This window comes from Triticum aestivum, chromosome 7B, assembly GCF_018294505.1.
Source record: "Triticum aestivum cultivar Chinese Spring chromosome 7B, IWGSC CS RefSeq v2.1, whole genome shotgun sequence".
Lineage (NCBI taxonomy): Eukaryota > Viridiplantae > Streptophyta > Magnoliopsida > Poales > Poaceae > Triticum > Triticum aestivum.
In genome coordinates this window covers 97,199,722-97,224,082 of record NC_057813.1, presented here as the reverse complement: position 1 = coordinate 97,224,082, position 24,361 = coordinate 97,199,722, and the positions used below count along the sequence as shown (strand labels likewise).

At 42.1% G+C, this 24,361-nt stretch overlaps 1 protein-coding gene and 1 long non-coding RNA gene across 7 annotated transcripts; both read left to right on the top strand.

Annotated features, from left to right (window-relative positions):
• Positions 1-2,092: 2,092 nt before the first annotated feature.
• On the top strand, positions 2,093-3,349 carry LOC123155499 (protein EXORDIUM-like 2). The gene has a single exon (XM_044573668.1). The coding sequence runs from the start codon at positions 2,160-2,162 to the stop codon at positions 3,114-3,116; it is 957 nt and encodes a 318-aa protein (XP_044429603.1). The 5' UTR covers positions 2,093-2,159; the 3' UTR covers positions 3,117-3,349.
• Positions 3,350-4,797: 1,448 nt separating this feature from the next.
• Positions 4,798-22,010, top strand: LOC123155500 (uncharacterized). 6 transcript variants are annotated; one of them, XR_006477460.1, is made up of 25 exons: positions 4,798-4,973; positions 5,061-5,210; positions 5,859-5,950; positions 6,043-6,280; positions 7,151-7,358; positions 7,451-7,688; positions 8,560-8,767; positions 8,860-9,096; positions 9,968-10,175; positions 10,268-10,505; positions 11,369-11,576; positions 11,669-11,906; positions 12,776-12,983; positions 13,076-13,313; positions 14,185-14,392; positions 14,485-14,722; positions 15,594-15,801; positions 15,894-16,131; positions 17,003-17,210; positions 17,303-17,540; positions 18,409-18,616; positions 18,709-18,946; positions 19,811-20,018; positions 20,111-20,348; positions 21,654-22,010. It is a non-coding gene; the product is annotated as an uncharacterized lncRNA (long non-coding RNA). The 6 variants fall into 6 exon arrangements; XR_006477461.1 differs by having other exon boundaries at positions 5,856-5,950; XR_006477458.1 differs by having other exon boundaries at positions 5,852-5,950.
• The last annotated feature ends 2,351 nt before the right edge of the window (positions 22,011-24,361 follow it).

Here is a 24,361-nt window from a genome sequence, read left to right as displayed (position 1 = left end):
CCTCAAAGGTCGTCTTCTGCTAGGACTGGAAAAATTCCAACACATTTGAGCAAATGTACAATCCCAAAACAGATGATGAGGTTTCCTCTTGAGGACATTGTAGAGTGGCATAGTTGTAACTCTGAAGCACAAATTGGTTCCTCCTCGGCAAACTTATGTTGAGCCTATCATGTAGAATCAACCAAAAGAACAATTCATATTTAGATTGACAAGAGCTCTTCCAAATTCAGTTAAAATGAGCGGGGGCGGGGTTGAGAACCAATCAACACTTTGTAGGCCTTATGGGAAGAAAAAATATAATAACCCAAATGTAACTCCAGGTATCAGCAAGTGCATGTGTTCTTCTGTTAAAACATTTGCACAAAGGTGCTCCATTTGAATAAATTCCTGATGAGCCCATGTAGACGAAGGCAAATGGAAAAGGTCCTCCTGAAATTCATCCTGATTAATAAAATCAACATTCAGATTAAAATCCTTAGCAAATGTGATAAGAAGTGGAAAATTGTTGGTTTGATAAAATCTACACCTTGGTTAAAATCCTTAGCAAATGTGATAAGAAGAGAGGAGGAGGAAGAGGCTGGTGAGGACCGGACAGTTCCACCAGTGAGGAGATCCAGCTCGATCCATATTATGTCTTCGACCGTTATTTCTGCGATGAAGACGACTACGATAAGGCCAAGGGGGCCGTCGGGAACTTTCTCCATGGCCATATATTTCATATATAGATAGTAGAACATGCTGATTTTTTTTATAGTTCGATGGCATATATGAACTCCCCTGTGCTATGTGTATGTTGATAGATGAACTATGTGTTGTTATTTTAACATTACATAACATTGCATGGATTTGAGGATTTGCTAAGTGAGGGAGACGGTAAACGCGGACATTTGAAAGGTGACTTTTCATTATCCGCGAACACACTTGAAAGCGTCTGCAGATGTTTAGGGGCTCTTTTTTGCCTGGTCCGGTTGTAGATTCCCTAACTCCCTACATAACTTATGTTGGGCCGGTTCATATCTTTTGTAAAAATATATTTCCTTTTGTGCAGTTTTCATTCTTCAAGCTAGCTTTGAATGAATCTATATCTATATCTATATTGTACATACATCAATATAATCTATATCTATATCCGTGCCTACCAATATAAAAGGACTCAACGGGGCATATCCAATTATTCTCGGCTATCAAACCATGTCAACCCAAGGGCCTAGATTGCTTGAATAATGAGGCATCAACATGTTTAGCATGCAATTAATATCTTGCCAAATATCAATGTCTATGCTAATCACGTGATTAACACGTAATTGGTATCCTACCTCATATCAACGTGAAATTAATTTCCTCTCTAATATTAACATGGATTGGGAGTACCCATTTACTGATCAATATAAAAAGACCCAAAAGGCGGATCCAATTAATCCCGGCCATAAAAACATTACAATCCAACGATCTGGATTACTCCAGTGATGAGTGTTCAACATATTTAGCATGCAACTAATATCATGCTAAACATCAACCTCTATGCTAATCACAAAATTAACGCATATTTTTTTGTCATTAAATTAACGCATAATTGATATTCTACCCAATATCAACGTGTAATCAACTTTCTTCCAGATATCCCTCAAAAAAAAAACTTTCTTCGAGATATTACCGTGCATTACACCTAGTTTTCAAAAAATAAAACGTGCATTGCATGTACAAGTAACAACAAAACCACTTTTGCACCGATGGTATATCTCAGTCCACCTTCAAAAGCTGGTAAATCAACTAAGAAATCCAGTCAGCCGGACTTGCATCCCGGTCACAACACAAGAAAAACTCGGAGCATTCCACAGCTAGCCATGAAAATTGTTGCGGACACGTTAGCACCCAAGTGGCACAGACATTCCCCGATCAACGAACTCAAAACCAGAACCGCGGAACCGGACGGAATGCACGCGCCTGCCATGGGTTTCTTCAACTCCTTTGACGCGCCAAAGCCCCCCACACACCCCATCACGTATTCACGTCGTCGTCTTTACGCCCCATACGCTCCGGGCTGCTATTTAAGCCCCCCGCAGACCCTGATAGATCGACAAACTCATCAAGCAAACACAAGTCAGCAAGCACACCACGAGTCACAGCCAGAACCAGCTCGATCGTCGATCCTGTATGCCATGGCCGACCGCCAGATGGCATCGTTGCTGCCACTGCTCTGCCTCTTCTCCCTCCTCGCCGCCGCGGCGCCGCGGTGCGGGGCGTACAGCCCGCGGACGCTGTTCCTGGTGAAGCCCGACCCGATCGTGCTCCGGGACCACGGCGGCGCGCTGCTCACGGGGAACCTCACCGTCAAGGTCAACGTCCTCTACTACGGCCGCTTCGCACCGGCGCAGCGCGCCGTCGTCGCCGACTTCGTGCGGTCGGTCTCGGCGCCGGCCCCGGGCGGCGCCGCCGAGCCGTCCGTGGCGTCCTGGTGGCGCACCGTCTCGATGTACCGCGGCGGGGGCGCGCGGCTGAGGCTCGGCCGGGAGCTCCTCGACGAGACCATGTCGCTGGGCCGGTCCCTCTCGCTGGAGAACGTCACGGCGCTGGCGAGGGGCGCGGGGCACCACCGCGGTGCCATCACCGCCGTGCTCACGGCGCCTGACGTCCTCGTGGCGCCCTTCTGCATGTCCCGGTGCGGCGTCCACGACCACGCCACCGCCGGCGCGCACGGCAGGGCGAGGTACGCGTACCTGTGGGTGGGCAACCCGGCCCAGCAATGCCCCGGCCAGTGCGCGTGGCCGTTCCACCGGCCGTCGTACGGGCCCCAGGTCCCGCCGCTCGTGCCGCCCAGCGGCGACGTGGGAACGGACGGCATGGTGATCAGCCTCGCCGCCCTCCTTGCCGGCACGGTGACCAACCCCTACGGTGACGGGTACTACCAGGGCAATGATGCCGACGGCTCGGGGCCGGAGGCCGCCACGGCGTGCGCCGGCATCTTCGGCAGCGGCGCCTACCCCGGCTACCCGGGGAGGCTGCTCGTGGACCGGGCCACCGGCGCGAGCTACAACGCCGTCGGGCTGAGCGGGAGGAAGTACCTGCTCCCGGCGGTGTGGGACCCGACAACGTCGCAGTGCAGGACGCTTGTGTAGACTCCGTGGGAGCAGGCAAAATGGATGGTCTCGCACTCTGGCTGCATGAGATCCGGAGGAAAATAAATGCCCTCATTTATTTTTCAGTCCATTGTAGTAGTAGTTCACTTTGTTGCATTTACTTGTTTGATCCGTACTCGTTGCAATGTGTTTTCTGAAGCAGCAGAGGTTGTATTTGTACTCCGTGTGAGTTGTCATGCATCGCAGTATGCCAGGATATTCAATTTGGCACATGATTCTGCGTGCTAAAAATGAATTTTACGAATGTCAAAAAGATAGTTGTGTTCATTGTCACACACAAATGGTACATGCAAATTTGCAGGTGAAAATTTAAGCATTTTGACCTGTGCACAAAAAAAAGTCGAATGCCAAATGTTACCTTCAAATTTTACACTTCAATTTATTTTTTCACCGGTGAAGCACTGCTATCCCATATAGCATAGAAATTGTCAAGCAGTATTAATGACTTTCCATACATGTTTATTTTCGGGGGTGCTTCTGAACACACTGTCATTGATAGAGAGGCGATTAAAAATCTAAACTTCGGAAGTTCCATGCTCCAGTGGATGGCAAACTATGGAAGGAAGAAGACAATCAATATGATTCAATGTAACTTTTTACACATTGTTTCGTACTCCCTTCATTTGGAATTACTAGTCGCAACAACGAATACAAATGAATGTATCTAGGAGTAAAATACATATAGATACATTCGTCCTTTCTCTGTATTTTCTATAATTTTCCTTCATAATATCATATATAAGATAGAAAAGCATTTGATTCAGCTGACTGATCCGATCATTATGTTAGTCATGTGCGTGACTATTCGTAATGTAATTGTGAACATTTTTTAAACACAGACACCTTTTGAAAAATATGAATATTTTTTGAAAACACAAACATTTTTTGAATTTTTGAGCAGGGGAACTTTTGTTGAAATTCAGAACAATGTTTAAATTTCCCAAACATTTTTTAAAACACCTTATTTATTGAATTTGCGAACAAACTTTTAAAACAGAAATATTTTTTGAAGTTCTTTTTTCAAATGTGAACATTTTTTAAACATCTTTGAAATTTGTGAGTTTTTGTAAAAGAAAAAAGAAATAGGAAAGGAAAAGAAATAAAAAACAATAAAGAAAATAACATAAAGAGAATAAATGGGTTAGGAAACTTCTAGAGGGTTCTGAAATTTGGTCAGGAACCCTCTAGTGACTCTATTTTATGTAACCTCGGATTGTAATTATCCTTGATCAATAAAGCGCCATATTCTCTCTTAAAGAAAATAGGTATTATAGTCACCCGTGCTAACTACAAATGGACCTGCTCATTTACACGTTTCTTCACCTGTGCATTTCGGAGACCTCTTATAAGGTGCCTTAGGAGCCAGTTCGCCCACCGGCGCTCACATGCAAAGTTAGTTGGGCCGCCCCGTTTAAGAATATAGCCCCCCCCCCCCCCCCCCCCCCCCCCCCCTCCCCCGACGCGGTGCTTCTGGTCACGAGCACACATGTGCTCGTTATCTGGGTCGCTGTTTTCCGTCTCGGGATGCGATGCATTTAATGTCTGGGCCACATACGCGAGCGTTTGTAACGGAGCAAATGAAGAAATACGTCTGGGCTTGTGGGCCTGGAAGTAGACGGAGGAGAAGCGGTCGTCTACGGCAAACTAGTCGAGCCGTGGCCCAGGACGTCGGGCCTCTTCCTGATCCGTGGGTCAGGATATTTACTGTCGTCTCATACCGCACGCTGTTGCCGTCTTCCTGAGCCACGGAGAGGGCCGAGCTTTGGGGGAAGCGATTCGACAACTTAGCGAAGATTTGCCGGTGGAAATGGAGTTCCAGATGCAGGCAATTAAAAGGTAAGCAAACGGTTAATCTCCTGTAGCATTTGAGTTCGTTCTGGATTCCATGGCGTGGATCTGAAACTTTCCCTGCTTGCTTCACAGATTAACGGCGTTGGAGGAGGTTAATGTTAGTGGCGTCCTGATGTACCCCCTCCATTAGATTAGGGCGGGAATGGATCAGAATCAGCCCCCTGCGGAAATTCGATGGGCGGATTGCAAGAAGGATCCTAGAGCTCCAGGATGGACCCGCTGGTACGTTAAGAGAGAAAATAACACATCCATAATTTTATTGTGGAGTTCTGCAGACACTGATTCCATGGATATGTGTGAATGCTTGTGATTAGAAGAGTAGATGGCAGGTGGGGTATAAGTAGTGTGTGAAAACTTTCATATGTAATGTTCTGGTATTGCATTGTTGGTTCAGTAATTTACATAGTTACAGGTGCTGGAAACCCTGAATGCCGTAGGAAATTACCTGTGTGCTAATCACCATTCAGGGTTGATATTCATTTCCAAAGTGATGAGGCACTGAATTCTTTTTGTTGAGTGGGCTGAAGGGCTGCATTCTTCGTCTGGATTAAGGTTAAAAACTTGTGTGGGAATCATAAGCATGTATGATCTTTTGTATTCATGAAAACATGAAATATTTGAATAAAAAATAGGAGACACTCATTGGGTGAAGGGGACCAAGATATATCTTTTTTCTGTGTAAATGTGTCATGTTAGTGATATTTAGGAGACAATAAATGGAGAGGGGAATGGATATAATTTGCTACTGCATAAATAGACCCCGGGGCATGATATAATTTTCAAGAATGTGTCATGTTCATGAAAAGCTGTTGTGTACCAACAATGCTGTTAGCACAGTGCCATCTCTAAGGGAGGTAAATTAGCTAGCAGGACCACTGGACCAAAACTCTAGAAGCAAGAAAGATAATGAGGGAAATCAGACTCCTCTGGTGACTGGAACGAGAATGATGAGTCAACGAGTGGTAAGCATGAGAGTTTCAAGAGATAGAATTGATGTAGTTGTTTGGTAGCTTAATATGAAATGGAAATCTGAAAACCTTGATCTACAATGCAGGTGGAATGCAGCAAGCTAAGCCGCGGATCGGAAGACGAAAATCAATTTGGTCCGTGGCTCAGGAAATCCGCTTTTCCGTCGAATGGCTGCAGGCACAAATTGGATGCAGAGCTCTGGCTCTTCTCCCCCAAAGGCCCCAGCATGGACGGCATTTGGAAGCAGAGGAGTGAGAAAGAGGGATAGGAAGCAGAGGCGGCCGCCAACGATGAAGTTCCTAATGCAACTAATCAATCAGGAGGTATGTCGATTCGTAAGTATATCGTGATCTTTTTCTGTTTTGCACGCACAGAAGGGGCAACTCGCCGCAGGTGTCGCGGCTGTGTATAGGTAAGGTCAACCCTCAAGGTCCATTGTGGGCTAAGAGGTTAGTTCGCAACATACTAACATTAATAGAGATGTAAAAATCTTAGGTGATAATTGGGATATAGTACATTTGTAGAAATTTGGTCCCTGTTCAGATAATTTGGATAGAGTCCGGTAGTCGCAAGGAAGTAATTAAGATTGTTCTTCCACAGTGCATTACTGATGAAAACTACTTGGTTGTCAAATGTTGTAAATTTTGATTAGCAGCTTAATAGGGCAGTGACTAGGAACTTTGCATTTAAGAAATGATCACTAGTAGTGATCTAAAAAGATCTTTTAGTAGTGATCTGGAAAGATCTTTTAGATCACTAGTAGTGATCTAAAAGATCTTATATTTACAGAGGGAGTACTGATGTACCACAAATGCAGGTCTGCAGATTTGGCAGATGTTTTAAGTTTAATAGAACAGAACGAGGTACTAGTCAAAACATTTTTTCTGGTTTAGCAGCTAAATAGTCTGGTGAGTAGAAGTGTGGGCTCACAAGATACTGATTCCTTGAGGGAATATTTGCAGAGACATTTTAAAAATTGGATGCTTAGGAGTACATTTTTTGTAAACATGATTTGTAGAACCTACAGTTTTTTGCTGTCTGTTTGAAGCGAACTCGTCGTTCAGTCTGTCTTAGCCATTTCCATCACCTTATCAATTTTGTTATGAAATAAATCATGAGTAGCATGCCTTTTCTCTTCTTCCCATACTGTTTTCTGTCACACTAAGCATGATTTTTATGTTTATTTGAAGCAGAGGGCCCCGGGGCATGATATAATTTTCAAGAATGTGTCATGTTCATGAAAAGCTGTTGTGTACCAACAATGCTGTTAGCACAGCGTCATCTCTAAGGGAGGTAAATTAGCTAGCAGGACCACTGGACCAAAACTCTAGAAGCAAGAAAGATAATGAGGGAAATCAGACTCCTCTGGTGACTGGAACGAGAATGATGAGTCAACGAGTGGTAAGCATGAGAGTTTCAAGAGATAGAATTGATGTAGTTGTTTGGTAGCTTAATATGAAATGGAAATCTGAAAACCTTGATCTACAATGCAGGTGGAATGCAGCAAGCTAAGCCGCGGATCGGAAGACGAAAATCAATTTGGTCCGTGGCTCAGGAAATCCGCTTTTCCGTCGAATGGCTGCAGGCACAAATTGGATGCAGAGCTCTGGCTCTTCTCCCCCAAAGGCCCCAGCATGGACGGCATTTGGAAGCAGAGGAGTGAGAAAGAGGGATAGGAAGCAGAGGCGGCCGCCAACGATGAAGTTCCTAATGCAACTAATCAATCAGGAGGTATGTCGATTCGTAAGTATATCGTGATCTTTTTCTGTTTTGCACGCACAGAAGGGGCAACTCGCCGCAGGTGTCGCGGCTGTGTATAGGTAAGGTCAACCCTCAAGGTCCATTGTGGGCTAAGAGGTTAGTTCGCAACATACTAACATTAATAGAGATGTAAAAATCTTAGGTGATAATTGGGATATAGTACATTTGTAGAAATTTGGTCTCTGTTCAGATAATTTGGATAGAGTCCGGTAGTCGCAAGGAAGTAATTAAGATTGTTCTTCCACAGTGCATTACTGATGAAAACTACTTGGTTGTCAAATGTTGTAAATTTTGATTAGCAGCTTAATAGGGCAGTGACTAGGAACTTTGCATTTAAGAAATGATCACTAGTAGTGATCTAAAAAGATCTTTTAGTAGTGATCTGGAAAGATCTTTTAGATCACTAGTAGTGATCTAAAAGATCTTATATTTACAGAGGGAGTACTGATGTACCCCAAATGCAGGTCTGCAGATTTGGCAGATGTTTTAAGTTTAATAGAACAGAACGAGGTACTAGTCAAAACATTTTTTCTGGTTTAGCAGCTAAATAGTCTGGTGAGTAGAAGTGTGGGCTCACAAGATACTGGTTCCTTGAGGGAATATTTGCAGAGACATTTTAAAAATTGGATGCTTAGGAGTACATTTTTTGTAAACATGATTTGCAGAACCTACAGTTTTTTGCTGTCTGTTTGAAGCGAACTCGTCGTTCAGTCTGTCTTAGCCATTTCCATCACCTTATCAATTTTGTTATGAAATAAATCATGAGTAGCATGCCTTTTCTCTTCTTCCCATACTGTTTTCTGTCACACTAAGCATGATTTTTTATGTTTATTTGAAGCAGAGGGCCCCGGGGCATGATATAATTTTCAAGAATGTGTCATGTTCATGAAAAGCTGTTGTGTACCAACAATGCTGTTAGCACAGTGTCATCTCTAAGGGAGGTAAATTAGCTAGCAGGACCACTAGACCAAAACTCTAGAAGCAAGAAAGATAATGAGGGAAATCAGACTCCTCTGGTGACTGGAACGAGAATGATGAGTCAACGAGTGGTAAGCATGAGAGTTTCAAGAGATAGAATTGATGTAGTTGTTTGGTAGCTTAATATGAAATGGAAATCTGAAAACCTTGATCTACAATGCAGGTGGAATGCAGCAAGCTAAGCCGCGGATCGGAAAACGAAAATCAATTTGGTCCGTGGCTCAGGAAATCCGCTTTTCCGTTGAATGGCTGCAGGCACAAATTGGATGCAGAGCTCTGGCTCTTCTCCCCCAAAGGCCCCAGCATGGACGCATTTGGAAGCAGAGGAGTGAGAAAGAGGGATAGGAAACAGAGGCGGCCGCCAACGATGAAGTTCCTAATGCAACTAATCAATCAGGAGGTATGTCGATTCGTAAGTATATCGTGATCTTTTTCTGTTTTGCATGCACAGAAGGGGCAACTCGCCGCAGGTGTCGCGGCTGTGTATAGGTAAGGTCAACCCTCAAGGTCCATTGTGGGCTAAGAGGTTAGTTCGCAACATACTAACATTAATAGAGATGTAAAAATCTTAGGTGATAATTGGGATATAGTACATTTGTAGAAATTTGGTCCCTGTTCAGATAATTTGGATAGAGTCCGGTAGTCGCAAGGAAGTAATTAAGATTGTTCTTCCACAGTGCATTACTGATGAAAACTACTTGGTTGTCAAATGTTGTAAATTTTGATTATCAACTTAATAGGGCAGTGACTAGGAACTTTGCATTTAAGAAATGATCACTAGTAGTGATCTAAAAAGATCTTTTAGTAGTGATCTGGAAAGATCTTTTAGATCACTAGTAGTGATCTAAAAGATCTTATATTTACAGAGGGAGTACTGATGTACCACAAATGCAGGTCTGCAGATTTGGCAGATGTTTTAAGTTTAATAGAACAGAACGAGGTACTAGTCAAAACATTTTTTCTGGTTTAGCAGCTAAATAGTCTGGTGAGTAGAAGTGTGGGCTCACAAGATACTGGTTCCTTGAGGGAATATTTGCAGAGACATTTTAAAAATTGGATGCTTAGGAGTACATTTTTTGTAAACATGATTTGCAGAACCTACAGTTTTTTGCTGTCTGTTTGAAGCGAACTCGTCGTTCAGTCTGTCTTAGCCATTTCCATCACCTTATCAATTTTGTTATGAAATAAATCATGAGTAGCATGCCTTTTCTCTTCTTCCCATACTGTTTTCTGTCACACTAAGCATGATTTTTTATGTTTATTTGAAGCAGAGGGCCCCGGGGCATGATATAGTTTTCAAGAATGTGTCATGTTCATGAAAAGCTGTTGTGTACCAACAATGCTGTTAGCACAGTGTCATCTCTAAGGGAGGTAAATTAGCTAGCAGGACCACTGGACCAAAACTCTAGAAGCAAGAAAGATAATGAGGGAAATCAGACTCCTCTGGTGACTGGAACGAGAATGATGAGTCAACGAGTGGTAAGCATGAGAGTTTCAAGAGATAGAATTGATGTAGTTGTTTGGTAGCTTAATATGAAATGGAAATATGAAAACCTTGATCTACAATGCAGGTGGAATGCAGCAAGCTAAGCCGCGGATCGGAAGACGAAAATCAATTTGGTCCGTGGCTCAGGAAATCCGCTTTTCCGTCGAATGGCTGCAGGCACAAATTGGATGCAGAGCTCTGGCTCTTCTCCCCCAAAGGCCCCAGCATGGACGGCATTTGGAAGCAGAGGAGTGAGAAAGAGGGATAGGAAGCAGAGGCGGCCGCCAACGATGAAGTTCCTAATGCAACTAATCAATCAGGAGGTATGTCGATTCGTAAGTATATCGTGATCTTTTTCTGTTTTGCACGCACAGAAGGGGCAACTCGCCGCAGGTGTCGCGGCTGTATAGGTAAGGTCAACCCTCAAGGTCCATTGTGGGCTAAGAGGTTAGTTCGCAACATACTAACATTAATAGAGATGTAAAAATCTTAGGTGATAATTGGGATATAGTACATTTGTAGAAATTTGGTCCCTGTTCAGATAATTTGGATAGAGTCCGGTAGTCGCAAGGAAGTAATTATTCTTCCACAGTGCATTACTGATGAAAACTACTTGGTTGTCAAATGTTGTAAATTTTGATTAGCAGCTTAATAGGGCAGTGACTAGGAACTTTGCATTTAAGAAATGATCACTAGTAGTGATCTAAAAAGATCTTTTAGTAGTGATCTGGAAAGATCTTTTAGATCACTAGTAGTGATCTAAAATATCTTATATTTACAGAGGGAGTACTGATGTACCACAAATGCAGGTCTGCAGATTTGGCAGATGCTTTAAGTTTAATAGAACAGAACGAGGTACTAGTCAAAACATTTTTTCTGGTTTAGCAGCTAAATAGTCTGGTGAGTAGAAGTGTGGGCTCACAAGATACTGGTTCCTTGAGGGAATATTTGCAGAGACATTTTAAAAATTGGATGCTTAGGAGTACATTTTTTGTAAACATGATTTGCAGAACCTACAGTTTTTTGCTGTCTGTTTGAAGCGAACTCGTCGTTCAGTCTGTCTTAGCCATTTCCATCACCTTATCAATTTTGTTATGAAATAAATCATGAGTAGCATGCCTTTTCTCTTCTTCCCATACTGTTTTCTGTCACACTAAGCATGATTTTTTATGTTTATTTGAAGCAGAGGGCCCCGGGGCATGATATAGTTTTCAAGAATGTGTCATGTTCATGAAAAGCTGTTGTGTACCAACAATGCTGTTAGCACAGTGTCATCTCTAAGGGAGGTAAATTAGCTAGCAGGACCACTGGACCAAAACTCTAGAAGCAAGAAAGATAATGAGGGAAATCAGACTCCTCTGGTGACTGGAACGAGAATGATGAGTCAACGAGTGGTAAGCATGAGAGTTTCAAGAGATAGAATTGATGTAGTTGTTTGGTAGCTTAATATGAAATGGAAATCTGAAAACCTTGATCTACAATGCAGGTGGAATGCAGCAAGCTAAGCCGCGGATCGGAAGACGAAAATCAATTTGGTCCGTGGCTCAGGAAATCCGCTTTTCCGTCGAATGGCTGCAGGCACAAATTGGATGCAGAGCTCTGGCTCTTCTCCCCCAAAGGCCCCAGCATGGACGGCATTTGGAAGCAGAGGAGTGAGAAAGAGGGATAGGAAGCAGAGGCGGCCGCCAACGATGAAGTTCCTAATGCAACTAATCAATCAGGAGGTATGTCGATTCGTAAGTATATCGTGATCTTTTTCTGTTTTGCACGCACAGAAGGGGCAACTCGCCGCAGGTGTCGCGGCTGTATAGGTAAGGTCAACCCTCAAGGTCCATTGTGGGCTAAGAGGTTAGTTCGCAACATACTAACATTAATAGAGATGTAAAAATCTTAGGTGATAATTGGGATATAGTACATTTGTAGAAATTTGGTCCCTGTTCAGATAATTTGGATAGAGTCCGGTAGTCGCAAGGAAGTAATTAAGATTGTTCTTCCACAGTGCATTACTGATGAAAACTACTTGGTTGTCAAATGTTGTAAATTTTGATTAGCAGCTTAATAGGGCAGTGACTAGGAACTTTGCATTTAAGAAATGATCACTAGTAGTGATCTAAAAAGATCTTTTAGTAGTGATCTGGAAAGATCTTTTAGATCACTAGTAGTGATCTAAAAGATCTTATATTTACAGAGGGAGTACTGATGTACCACAAATGCAGGTCTGCAGATTTGGCAGATGTTTTAAGTTTAATAGAACAGAACGAGGTACTAGTCAAAACATTTTTTCTGGTTTAGCAGCTAAATAGTCTGGTGAGTAGAAGTGTGGGCTCACAAGATACTGGTTCCTTGAGGGAATATTTGCAGAGACATTTTAAAAATTGGATGCTTAGGAGTACATTTTTTGTAAACATGATTTGCAGAACCTACAGTTTTTTGCTGTCTGTTTGAAGCGAACTCGTCGTTCAGTCTGTCTTAGCCATTTCCATCACCTTATCAATTTTGTTATCAAATAAATCATGAGTAGCATGCCTTTTCTCTTCTTCCCATACTGTTTTCTGTCACACTAAGCATGATTTTTTATGTTTATTTGAAGCAGAGGGCCCCGGGGCATGATATAATTTTCAAGAATGTGTCATGTTCATGAAAAGCTGTTGTGTACCAACAATGCTGTTAGCACAGTGTCATCTCTAAGGGAGGTAAATTAGCTAGCAGGACCACTGGACCAAAACTCTAGAAGCAAGAAAGATAATGAGGGAAATCAGACTCCTCTGGTGACTGGAACGAGAATGATGAGTCAACGAGTGGTAAGCATGAGAGTTTCAAGAGATAGAATTGATGTAGTTGTTTGGTAGCTTAATATGAAATGGAAATCTGAAAACCTTGATCTACAATGCAGGTGGAATGCAGCAAGCTAAGCCGCGGATCGGAAGACGAAAATCAATTTGGTCCGTGGCTCAGGAAATCCGCTTTTCCGTCGAATGGCTGCAGGCACAAATTGGATGCAGAGCTCTGGCTCTTCTCCCCCAGAGGCCCCAGCATGGACGGCATTTGGAAGCAGAGGAGTGAGAAATAGGGATAGGAAGCAGAGGCGGCCGCCAACGATGAAGTTCCTAATGCAACTAATCAATCAGGAGGTATGTCGATTCGTAAGTATATCGTGATCTTTTTCTGTTTTGCACGCATAGAAGGGGCAACTCGCCGCAGGTGTCGCGGCTGTGTATAGGTAAGGTCAACCCTCAAGGTCCATTGTGGGCTAAGAGGTTAGTTCGCAACATACTAACATTAATAGAGATGTAAAAATCTTAGGTGATAATTGGGATATAGTACATTTGTAGAAATTTGGTCCCTGTTCAGATAATTTGGATAGAGTCCGGTAGTCGCAAGGAAGTAATTAAGATTGTTCTTCCACAGTGCATTACTGATGAAAACTACTTGGTTGTCAAATGTTGTAAATTTTGATTAGCAGCTTAATAGGGCAGTGACTAGGAACTTTGCATTTAAGAAATGATCACTAGTAGTGATCTAAAAAGATCTTTTAGTAGTGATCTGGAAAGATCTTTTAGATCACTAGTAGTGATCTAAAATATCTTATATTTACAGAGGGAGTACTGATGTACCACAAATGCAGGTCTGCAGATTTGGCAGATGTTTTAAGTTTAATAGAACAGAACGAGGTACTAGTCAAAACATTTTTTCTGGTTTAGCAGCTAAATAGTCTGGTGAGTAGAAGTGTGGGCTCACAAGATACTGGTTCCTTGAGGGAATATTTGCAGAGACATTTTAAAAATTGGATGCTTAGGAGTACACTTTTTGTAAACATGATTTGCAGAACCTACAGTTTTTTGCTGTCTGTTTGAAGCGAACTCATCGTTCAGTCTGTCTTAGCCATTTCCATCACCTTATCAATTTTGTTATGAAATAAATCATGAGTAGCATGCCTTTTCTCTTCTTCCCATACTGTTTTCTGTCACACTAAGCATGATTTTTTATGTTTATTTGAAGCAGAGGGCCCCGGGGCATGATATAGTTTTCAAGAATGTGTCATGTTCATGAAAAGCTGTTGTGTACCAACAATGCTGTTAGCACAGTGTCATCTCTAAGGGAGGTAAATTAGCTAGCAGGACCACTGGACCAAAACTCTAGAAGCAAGAAAGATAATGAGGGAAATCAGACTCCTCTGGTGACTGGAACGAGAATGATGAGTCAACGAGTGGTAAGCATGAGAGTTTCAAGAGATAGAATTGATGTAGTTGTTTGGTAGCTTAATATGAAATGGAAATCTGAAAACCTTGATCTACAATGCAGGTGGAATGCAGCAAGCTAAGCCGCGGATCGGAAGACGAAAATCAATTTGGTCCGTGGCTCAGGAAATCCGCTTTTCCGTCGAATGGCTGCAGGCACAAATTGGATGCAGAGCTCTGGCTCTTCTCCCCCAAAGGCCCCAGCATGGACGGCATTTGGAAGCAGAGGAGTGAGAAAGAGGGATAGGAAGCAGAGGCGGCCGCCAACGATGAAGTTCCTAATGCAACTAATCAATCAGGAGGTATGTCGATTCGTAAGTATATCGTGATCTTTTTCTGTTTTGCACGCACAGAAGGGGCAACTCGCCGCAGGTGTCGCGGCTGTGTATAGGTAAGGTCAACCCTCAAGGTCCATTGTGGGCTAAGAGGTTAGTTCGCAACATACTAACATTAATAGAGATGTAAAAATCTTAGGTGATAATTGGGATATAGTACATTTGTAGAAATTTGGTCCCTGTTCAGATAATTTGGATAGAGTCCGGTAGTCGCAAGGAAGTAATTAAGATTGTTCTTCCACAGTGCATTACTGATGAAAACTACTTGGTTGTCAAATGTTGTAAATTTTGATTAGCAGCTTAATAGGGCAGTGACTAGGAACTTTGCATTTAAGAAATGATCACTAGTAGTGATCTAAAAAGATCTTTTAGTAGTGATCTGGAAAGATCTTTTAGACCACTAGTAGTGATCTAAAATATCTTATATTTACAGAGGGAGTACTGATGTACCACAAATGCAGGTCTGCAGATTTGGCAGATGCTTTAAGTTTAATAGAACAGAACGAGGTACTAGTCAAAACATTTTTTCTGGTTTAGCAGCTAAATAGTCTGGTGAGTAGAAGTGTGGGCTCACAAGATACTGGTTCCTTGAGGGAATATTTGCAGAGACATTTTAAAAATTGGATGCTTAGGAGTACATTTTTTGTAAACATGATTTGCAGAACCTACAGTTTTTTGCTGTCTGTTTGAAGCGAACTCGTCGTTCAGTCTGTCTTAGCCATTTCCATCACCTTATCAATTTTGTTATGAAATAAATCATGAGTAGCATGCCTTTTCTCTTCTTCCCATACTGTTTTCTGTCACACTAAGCATGATTTTTTATGTTTATTTGAAGCAGAGGGCCCCGGGGCATGATATAGTTTTCAAGAATGTGTCATGTTCATGAAAAGCTGTTGTGTACCAACAATGCTGTTAGCACAGTGTCATCTCTAAGGGAGGTAAATTAGCTAGCAGGACCACTGGACCAAAACTCTAGAAGCAAGAAAGATAATGAGGGAAATCAGACTCCTCTGGTGACTGGAACGAGAATGATGAGTCAACGAGTGGTAAGCATGAGAGTTTCAAGAGATAGAATTGATGTAGTTGTTTGGTAGCTTAATATGAAATGGAAATCTGAAAACCTTGATCTACAATGCAGGTGGAATGCAGCAAGCTAAGCCGCGGATCGGAAGACGAAAATCAATTTGGTCCGTGGCTCAGGAAATCCGCTTTTCCGTCGAATGGCTGCAGGCACAAATTGGATGCAGAGCTCTGGCTCTTCTCCCCCAGAGGCCCCAGCATGGACGGCATTTGGAAGCAGAGGAGTGAGAAAGAGGGATAGGAAGCAGAGGCGGCCGCCAACGATGAAGTTCCTAATGCAACTAATCAATCAGGAGGTATGTCGATTCGTAAGTATATCGTGATCTTTTTCTGTTTTGCACGCATAGAAGGGGCAACTCGCCGCAGGTGTCGCGGCTGTGTATAGGTAAGGTCAACCCTCAAGGTCCATTGTGGGCTAAGAGGTTAGTTCGCAACATACTAACATTAATAGAGATGTAAAAATCTTAGGTGATAATTGGGATATAGTACATTTGTAGAAATTTGGTCCCTGTTCAGATAATTTGGATAGAGTCCGGTAGTCGCAAGGAAGTAATTAAGATTGTTCTTCCACAGTGCATTACTGATGAAAACTACTTGGTTGTCAAATGTTGTAAATTTTGATTAGCAGCTTAATAGGGCAGTGACTAGGAACTTTGCATTTAAGAAATGATCACTAGTAGTGATCTAAAAAGATCTTTTAGTAGTGATCTGGAAAGATCTTTTAGATCACTAGTAGTGATCTAAAAGATCTTATATTTACAGAGGGAGTACTGATGTACCACAAATGCAGGTCTGCAGATTTGGCAGATGTTTTAAGTTTAATAGAACAAAACGAGGTACTAGTCAAAACATTTTTTCTGGTTTAGCAGCTAAATAGTCTGGTGAGTAGAAGTGTGGGCTCACAAGATACTGGTTCCTTGAGGGAATATTTGCAGAGACATTTTAAAAATTGGATGCTTAGGAGTACATTTTTTGTAAACATGATTTGCAGAACCTACAGTTTTTTGCTGTCTGTTTGAAGCGAACTCGTCGTTCAGTCTGTCTTAGCCATTTCCATCACCTTATCAATTTTGTTATGAAATAAATCATGAGTAGCATGCCTTTTCTCTTCTTCCCATACTGTTTTCTGTCACACTAAGCATGATTTTTTATGTTTATTTGAAGCAGAGGGCCCCGGGGCATGATATAGTTTTCAAGAATGTGTCATGTTCATGAAAAGCTGTTGTGTACCAACAATGCTGTTAGCACAGTGTCATCTCTAAGGGAGGTAAATTAGCTAGCAGGACCACTGGACCAAAACTCTAGAAGCAAGAAAGATAATGAGGGAAATCAGACTCCTCTGGTGACTGGAACGAGAATGATGAGTCAACGAGTGGTAAGCATGAGAGTTTCAAGAGATAGAATTGATGTAGTTGTTTGGTAGCTTAATATGAAATGGAAATCTGAAAACCTTGATCTACAATGCAGGTGGAATGCAGCAAGCTAAGCCGCGGATCGGAAGACGAAAATCAATTTGGTCCGTGGCTCAGGAAATCCGCTTTTCCGTCGAATGGCTGCAGGCACAAATTGGATGCAGAGCTCTGGCTCTTCTCCCCCAAAGGCCCCAGCATGGACGGCATTTGGAAGCAGAGGAGTGAGAAAGAGGGATAGGAAGCAGAGGCGGCCGCCAACGATGAAGTTCCTAATGCAACTAATCAATCAGGAGGTATGTCGATTCGTAAGTATATCGTGATCTTTTTCTGTTTTGCACGCACAGAAGGGGCAACTCGCCGCAGGTGTCGCGGCTATATAGGTAAGGTCAACCCTCAAGGTCCATTGTGGGCTAAGAGGTTAGTTCGCAACATACTAACATTAATAGAGATGTAAAATCTTAGGTGATAATTGGGATATAGTACATTTGTAGAAATTTGGTCCCTGTTCAGATAATTTGGATAGAGTCCGGTAGTCGCAAGGAAGTAATTAAGATTGTTCTTCCACAGTGCATTACTGATGAAAACTACTTGGTTGTCAAATGTTGTAAATTTTGATTAGCAGCTTAATAGGGCAGTGACTAGGAACTTTGCATTTAAGAAATGATCACTAGTAGTGATCTAAAAAGATCTTTTAGTAGTGATCTGGAAAGATCTTTTAGATCACTAGTAGTGATCTAAAAGATCTTATATTTACAGAGGGAGTACTGATGTACCACAAATGCAGGTCTGCAGATTTGGCAGATGTTTTAAGTTTAATAGAACAGAATGAGGTACTAGTCAAAACATTTTTTCTGGTTTAGCAGCTAAATAGTCTGGCGAGTAGAAGTATGGGCTCACAAGATACTGGTTCCTTGAGGGAATATTTGCAGAGACATTTTAAAAATTGGATGCTTAGGAGTACATTTTTTGTAAACATGATTTGCAGAACCTACAGTTTTTTGCTGTCTGTTTGAAGCGAACTCGTCGTTCAGTCTGTCTTAGCCATTTCCATCACCTTATCAATTTTGTTATGAAATAAATCATGAGTAGCATGCCTTTTCTCTTCTTCCCATACTGTTTTCTGTCACACTAAGCATGATTTTTTATGTTTATTTGAAGCAGAGGGCCCCGGGGCATGATATAATTTTCAAGAATGTGTCATGTTCATGAAAAGCTGTTGTGTACCAACAATGCTGTTAGCACAGTGTCATCTCTAAGGGAGGTAAATTAGCTAGCAGGACCACTGGACCAAAACTCTAGAAGCAAGAAAGATAATGAGGGAAATCAGACTCCTCTGGTGACTGGAACGAGAATGATGAGTCAACGAGTGGTAAGCATGAGAGTTTCAAGAGATAGAATTGATGTAGTTGTTTGGTAGCTTAATATGAAATGGAAATCTGAAAACCTTGATCTACAATGCAGGTGGAATGCAGCAAGCTAAGCCGCGGATCGGAAGACGAAAATCAATTTGGTCCGTGGCTCAGGAAATCCGCTTTTCCGTCGAATGGCTGCAGGCACAAATTGGATGCAGAGCTCTGGCTCTTCTCCCCCAAAGGCCCCAGCATGGACGGCATTTGGAAGCAGAGGAGTGAGAAAGAGGGATAGGAAGCAGAGGCGGCCGCCAACGATGAAGTTCCTAATGCAACTAATCAATCAGGAAGTATGTCGATTCGTAAGTATATCGTGATCTTTTTCTGTTTTGCACGCACAGAAGGGGCAACTCGCCGCAGGTGTCGCGCTGTGTATAGGTAAGGTCAACCCTCAAGGTCCATTGTGGGCTAAGAGGTTAGTTCGCAACATACTAACATTAATAGAGATGTAAAAATCTTAGGTGATAATTGGGATATAGTACATTTGTAGAAATTTGGTCCCTGTTCAGATAATTTGGATAGAGTCCGGTAGTCGCAAGGAAGTAATTATTCTTCCACAGTGCATTACTGATGAAAACTACTTGGTTGTCAAATGTTGTAAATTTTGATTAGCAGCTTAATAGGGCAGTGACTAGGAACTTTGCATTTAAGAAATGATCACTAGTAGTGATCTAAAAAGATCTTTTAGTAGTGATCTGGAAAGATCTTTTAGATCACTAGTAGTGATCTAAAATATCTTATATTTACAGAGGGAGTACTGATGTACCACAAATGCAGGTCTGCAGATTTGGCAGATGCTTTAAGTTTAATAGAACAGAACGAGGTACTAGTCAAAACATTTTTTCTGGTTTAGCAGCTAAATAGTCTGGTGAGTAGAAGTGTGGGCTCACAAGATACTGGTTCCTTGAGGGAATATTTGCAGAGACATTTTAAAAATTGGATGCTCAGGAGTACATTTTTTGTAAACATGATTTGCAGAACCTACAGTTTTTTGCTGTCTGTTTGAAGCGAACTCGTCGTTCAGTCTGTCTTAGCCATTTCCATCACCTTATCAATTTTGTTATGAAATAAATCATGAGTAGCATGCCTTTTCTCTTCTTCCCATACTGTTTTCTGTCACACTAAGCATGATTTTTTATGTTTATTTGAAGCAGAGGGCCCCGGGGCATGATATAGTTTTCAAGAATGTGTCATGTTCATGAAAAGCTGTTGTGTACCAACAATGCTGTTAGCACAGTGTCATCTCTAAGGGAGGTAAATTAGCTAGCAGGACCACTGGACCAAAACTCTAGAAGCAAGAAAGATAATGAGGGAAATCAGACTCCTCTGGTGACTGGAACGAGAATGATGAGTCAACGAGTGGTAAGCATGAGAGTTTCAAGAGATAGAATTGATGTAGTTGTTTGGTAGCTTAATATGAAATGGAAATCTGAAAACCTTGATCTACAATGCAGGTGGAATGCAGCAAGCTAAGCCGCGGATCGGAAGACGAAAATCAATTTGGTCCGTGGCTCAGGAAATCCGCTTTTCCGTCGAATGGCTGCAGGCACAAATTGGATGCAGAGCTCTGGCTCTTCTCCCCCAAAGGCCCCAGCATGGACGGCATTTGGAAGCAGAGGAGTGAGAAAGAGGGATAGGAAGCAGAGGCGGCCGCCAACGATGAAGTTCCTAATGCAACTAATCAATCAGGAGGTATGTCGATTCGTAAGTATATCGTGATCTTTTTCTGTTTTGCACGCACAGAAGGGGCAACTCGCCGCAGGTGTCGCGGCTGTGTATAGGTAAGGTCAACCCTCAAGGTCCATTGTGGGCTAAGAGGTTAGTTCGCAACATACTAACATTAATAGAGATGTAAAAATCTTAGGTGATAATTGGGATATAGTACATTTGTAGAAATTTGGTCCTGTTCAGATAATTTGGATAGAGTCCGGTAGTCGCAAGGAAGTAATTAAGATTGTTCTTCCACGGTGCATTACTGATGAAAACTACTTGGTTGTCAAATGTTGTAAATTTTGATTAGCAGCTTAATAGGGCAGTGACTAGGAACTTTGCATTTAAGAAATGATCACTAGTAGTGATCTAAAAAGATCTTTTAGTAGTGATCTGGAAAGATCTTTTAGATCACTAGTAGTGATCTAAAAGATCTTATATTTACAGAGGGAGTACTGATGTACCACAAATGCAGGTCTGCAGATTTGGCAGATGTTTTAAGTTTAATAGAACAGAACGAGGTACTAGTCAAAACATTTTTTCTGGTTTAGCAGCTAAATAGTCTGGTGAGTAGAAGTGTGGGCTCACAAGATACTGGTTCCTTGAGGGAATATTTGCAGAGACATTTTAAAAATTGGATGCTTAGGAGTACACTTTTTGTAAACATGATTTGCAGAACCTACAGTTTTTTGCTGTCTGTTTGAAGCGAACTCGTCGTTCAGTCTGTCTTAGCCATTTCCATCACCTTATCAATTTTGTTATGAAATAAATCATGAGTAGCATGCCTTTTCTCTTCTTCCCATACTGTTTTCTGTCACACTAAGCATGATTTTTTATGTTTATTTGAAGCAGAGGGCCTAATGCAAAACTGTATCATATTTTTACAGATTTTGGCTGCGATGAGCCCCTTTATCTGCTTTGCTTACAAAGTTTATATTTAAATCTTTTGATTTTTTTAGAAGATTATTTGGTTGAATCGAACGTCCGAGAGGTCACATCGTCACATGTTGTTCTAGCTTATTTGAAGCTTTAGATTTTTGTTCATATATGGATCTTGGACTTCAAACTAATCTAGATTTGGTGACTTTATAACCATTGCAACCCTGTTTCTGGTTTATCCCTTTACGTTGGGTATGGATGTGTTCATGGCTTCATGTGTTTGTGGATGAAGCGAAGCTTCTGTAGGCTAGTAGGTGATGGTATTTATAGGGCCACCCATTGTTTTTCTACAATTTGTTGTATTCTTGCTCTTCCACCTATTTACTGGTTTGTTTACTGATGTTTCAGAAATCTAAACCTGAAATTATATTCATTCATGGAGTCAGGAAACAAGAACTGGATCCATGTGTGAGATGACATGTTCAATAAACTTTCAGAGCTTGGCACTAGTATGTTTGGCAGCTGCCATCAAACTCTTTTGCAATCTCAGAACCCGCCTCTAACATGCAGATGGTCCATCAGTGTAATTTGTGTGAGTGATGACGCACTTATATATGTGCATCATAAGAAATTTGATGAACTTAAATATTCTAGGCACTACTAGAAGTTTGGAAACCCTAAACTCAAATTCTAGAATTCTTGTACCTTTCCTGTGGTACAGCCAAAGGCTGTTTATCTCAATTCCTGAGATTTTGTTTTCCAATACGATTGGAGATGTCTTGACATCACAATCCTGTGTTTTTACTTATTTTCATGTGTTCCAAAATGATGTGATCCAAAGAGACCTATGTAACGTATGCATATACCCACTTTGACAAAAAAAAATTGCACGAAAAGCAAATAACCTTTGGTCAATAAATAATACTCATATATTTATTTTTTTGCCCATGTATCACATGTGTGCTTGTGCCATAAATGTCGCTTATCGCCTTAAAAGTGAAACGTTACTTGCTCAAAAACTAAAATATTTTAGGTGGTTTTCTAAGGTTGCATTTTCATATTTAACAGGGCTTCCTTTTCCCTTTTTTTAGAACATGGGTTTGTTTGAGATACTTTCATATTTAGACTTCGGTGCGACAGTGCTGGTGCAGAGGATTAGCTGATATTGTGCGAATATTGATTTAGCTGGTAGGGGAGGAGACGAGGCGTGCAAGGGAAGATGAAGATTGTTTCTTTTTAGACTAAGTCATGCAGCGGTGGGAGGCAATAAATTCCTCATCCTGTTAGTCCAGAATCTGTCCTTTCATGGCCCATATCGTTGAGCCACATCCGAGCCGCTGGTAACGTGGCTGACGGCGGCATGATGCCTGCTGGTCATATGTGGGCCATGGGCCCTGTTGGAAAACATAAATACGATGTCAATACTTGGTCCTGTACGCATGTGATTGGTGATCTCGGGGAGGACCGGCGGGAAAGATATCGAGAGTGCATGTGCTCGGGCACAGAATAGCACTTTCGCCCCCCCCCCCCTATATGTGCGTTGTCTATCAGAATCACACGGGCACCAAATAGGGTTAAGGTGCATTTCACGAACATTTGGTCACATCAACTACAAGGCGCTCCCGACTAGAAGGTGGGAGCACTCACGAGACCCTATCTAGCGAGCTATCCACTAGATACTCAGCGAAGGCGCACCCCCTACTGATACGTCTCCGACGTATCTGTAATTTTTGATTGCTCCATGCTATTTTATCTACTGTTTTAGGCAATATTGGGCTTTATTATCCACTTTTATATTATTTTTGGGACTAACCTATTAACCGGAGGCCCAACCCAGATTTGTTGTTTTATGCCTATTTCAGTGTTTCGAGGAAAAGGAATATCAGAAGGAGTCAAAACGGAACGAAATCAACTAGAGAAGTTATTTTTGGAAGGAAAGCAACCCAGGAAATTTGGAGTGCACGTTAGGGGAGATACGGGCTGCCCACGAGGGTGGGGGGCACCCCCCTGGGCGCGCCCCCCCTGCCTCGTGGGGCCCCCGTAGCTCCTCTGACGTACCCCCCTGCACCCATATATACTCTTGTATCCTAAAACTTCCAGAACAGAACCTAGATCGGGAGTTCCGCCGCCGCAAGCCTCTGTAGCCACCAAAAACCAATCGGGACCCTGTTCCGGCACCCTGTCGGAGGGGGATCCCATCACCGGTGGCCATCTTCATCATCCCGGTGCTATCCATGACGAGGAGGGAGTAGTTCACCCTCGGGGACGAGGGTATGTACAAGTAGCTATGTGTTTGATCTCTCTCTCTCGTGTTCTCTCTCGTGTTCCCTCTATGGCACAATCTTGATGTATCCCGAGCTTTGCTATTGTAGTTGGATTTTATGATGTTTCTTCCCCTCTATTCTCTTGTGATGAATTGAGTTTTCCCTTTGAAGTTATCTTATCGGATTGAGTCTTTATGAGAACACTTGATGTATGTCTTGCCGTGATTATCTGTGATGACAATGGGATATCATGTGCCACTTGATGTATGTTTTGGTGATCAACTTGCGGGTTTTGTGACATTGGGAACCTATGCATAGGGGTTGGCACACGTTCTTGACTCTCCAGTAGCAGCTTTGGGGCACTCTTTGAAGTACTTTTATGTTGGTTAGATGAATCTGAGATTGTGTGACGCATATCGTATAATCATGCCCACGGATACTTGAGGTGACAATGGAGTATCTAGGTGACATTAGGTTTTTGGTTGATTTGTGTCTTAAGGTGTTATTCTAGTATGAACTCTATGATGGATTGAGCGGAAAGAATAGCTTTATATTATTTTACTACGAACTCTTGAATAGATAGAACATAAAGGATAACTTTGAGGTGGTTTCGTACCCTACCATAATCTCTACGTTTGTTCTTCGCTATTAGTGGCTTTGGAGTGACTCTTTGTTGCATGTTGAGGGCTTGTTATATGATCTATCTATGTTATTATTGTTGAGAGAACTTGCACTAGTGAAAGTATGAACCCTAGGCCTTGTTTCCTATCATTGCAATGCCGTTAACGCTCACTTTTACCGCTCACTACCTTGCTGTTTTTATAATTTCAGATTACAAATACTTTTATCTAC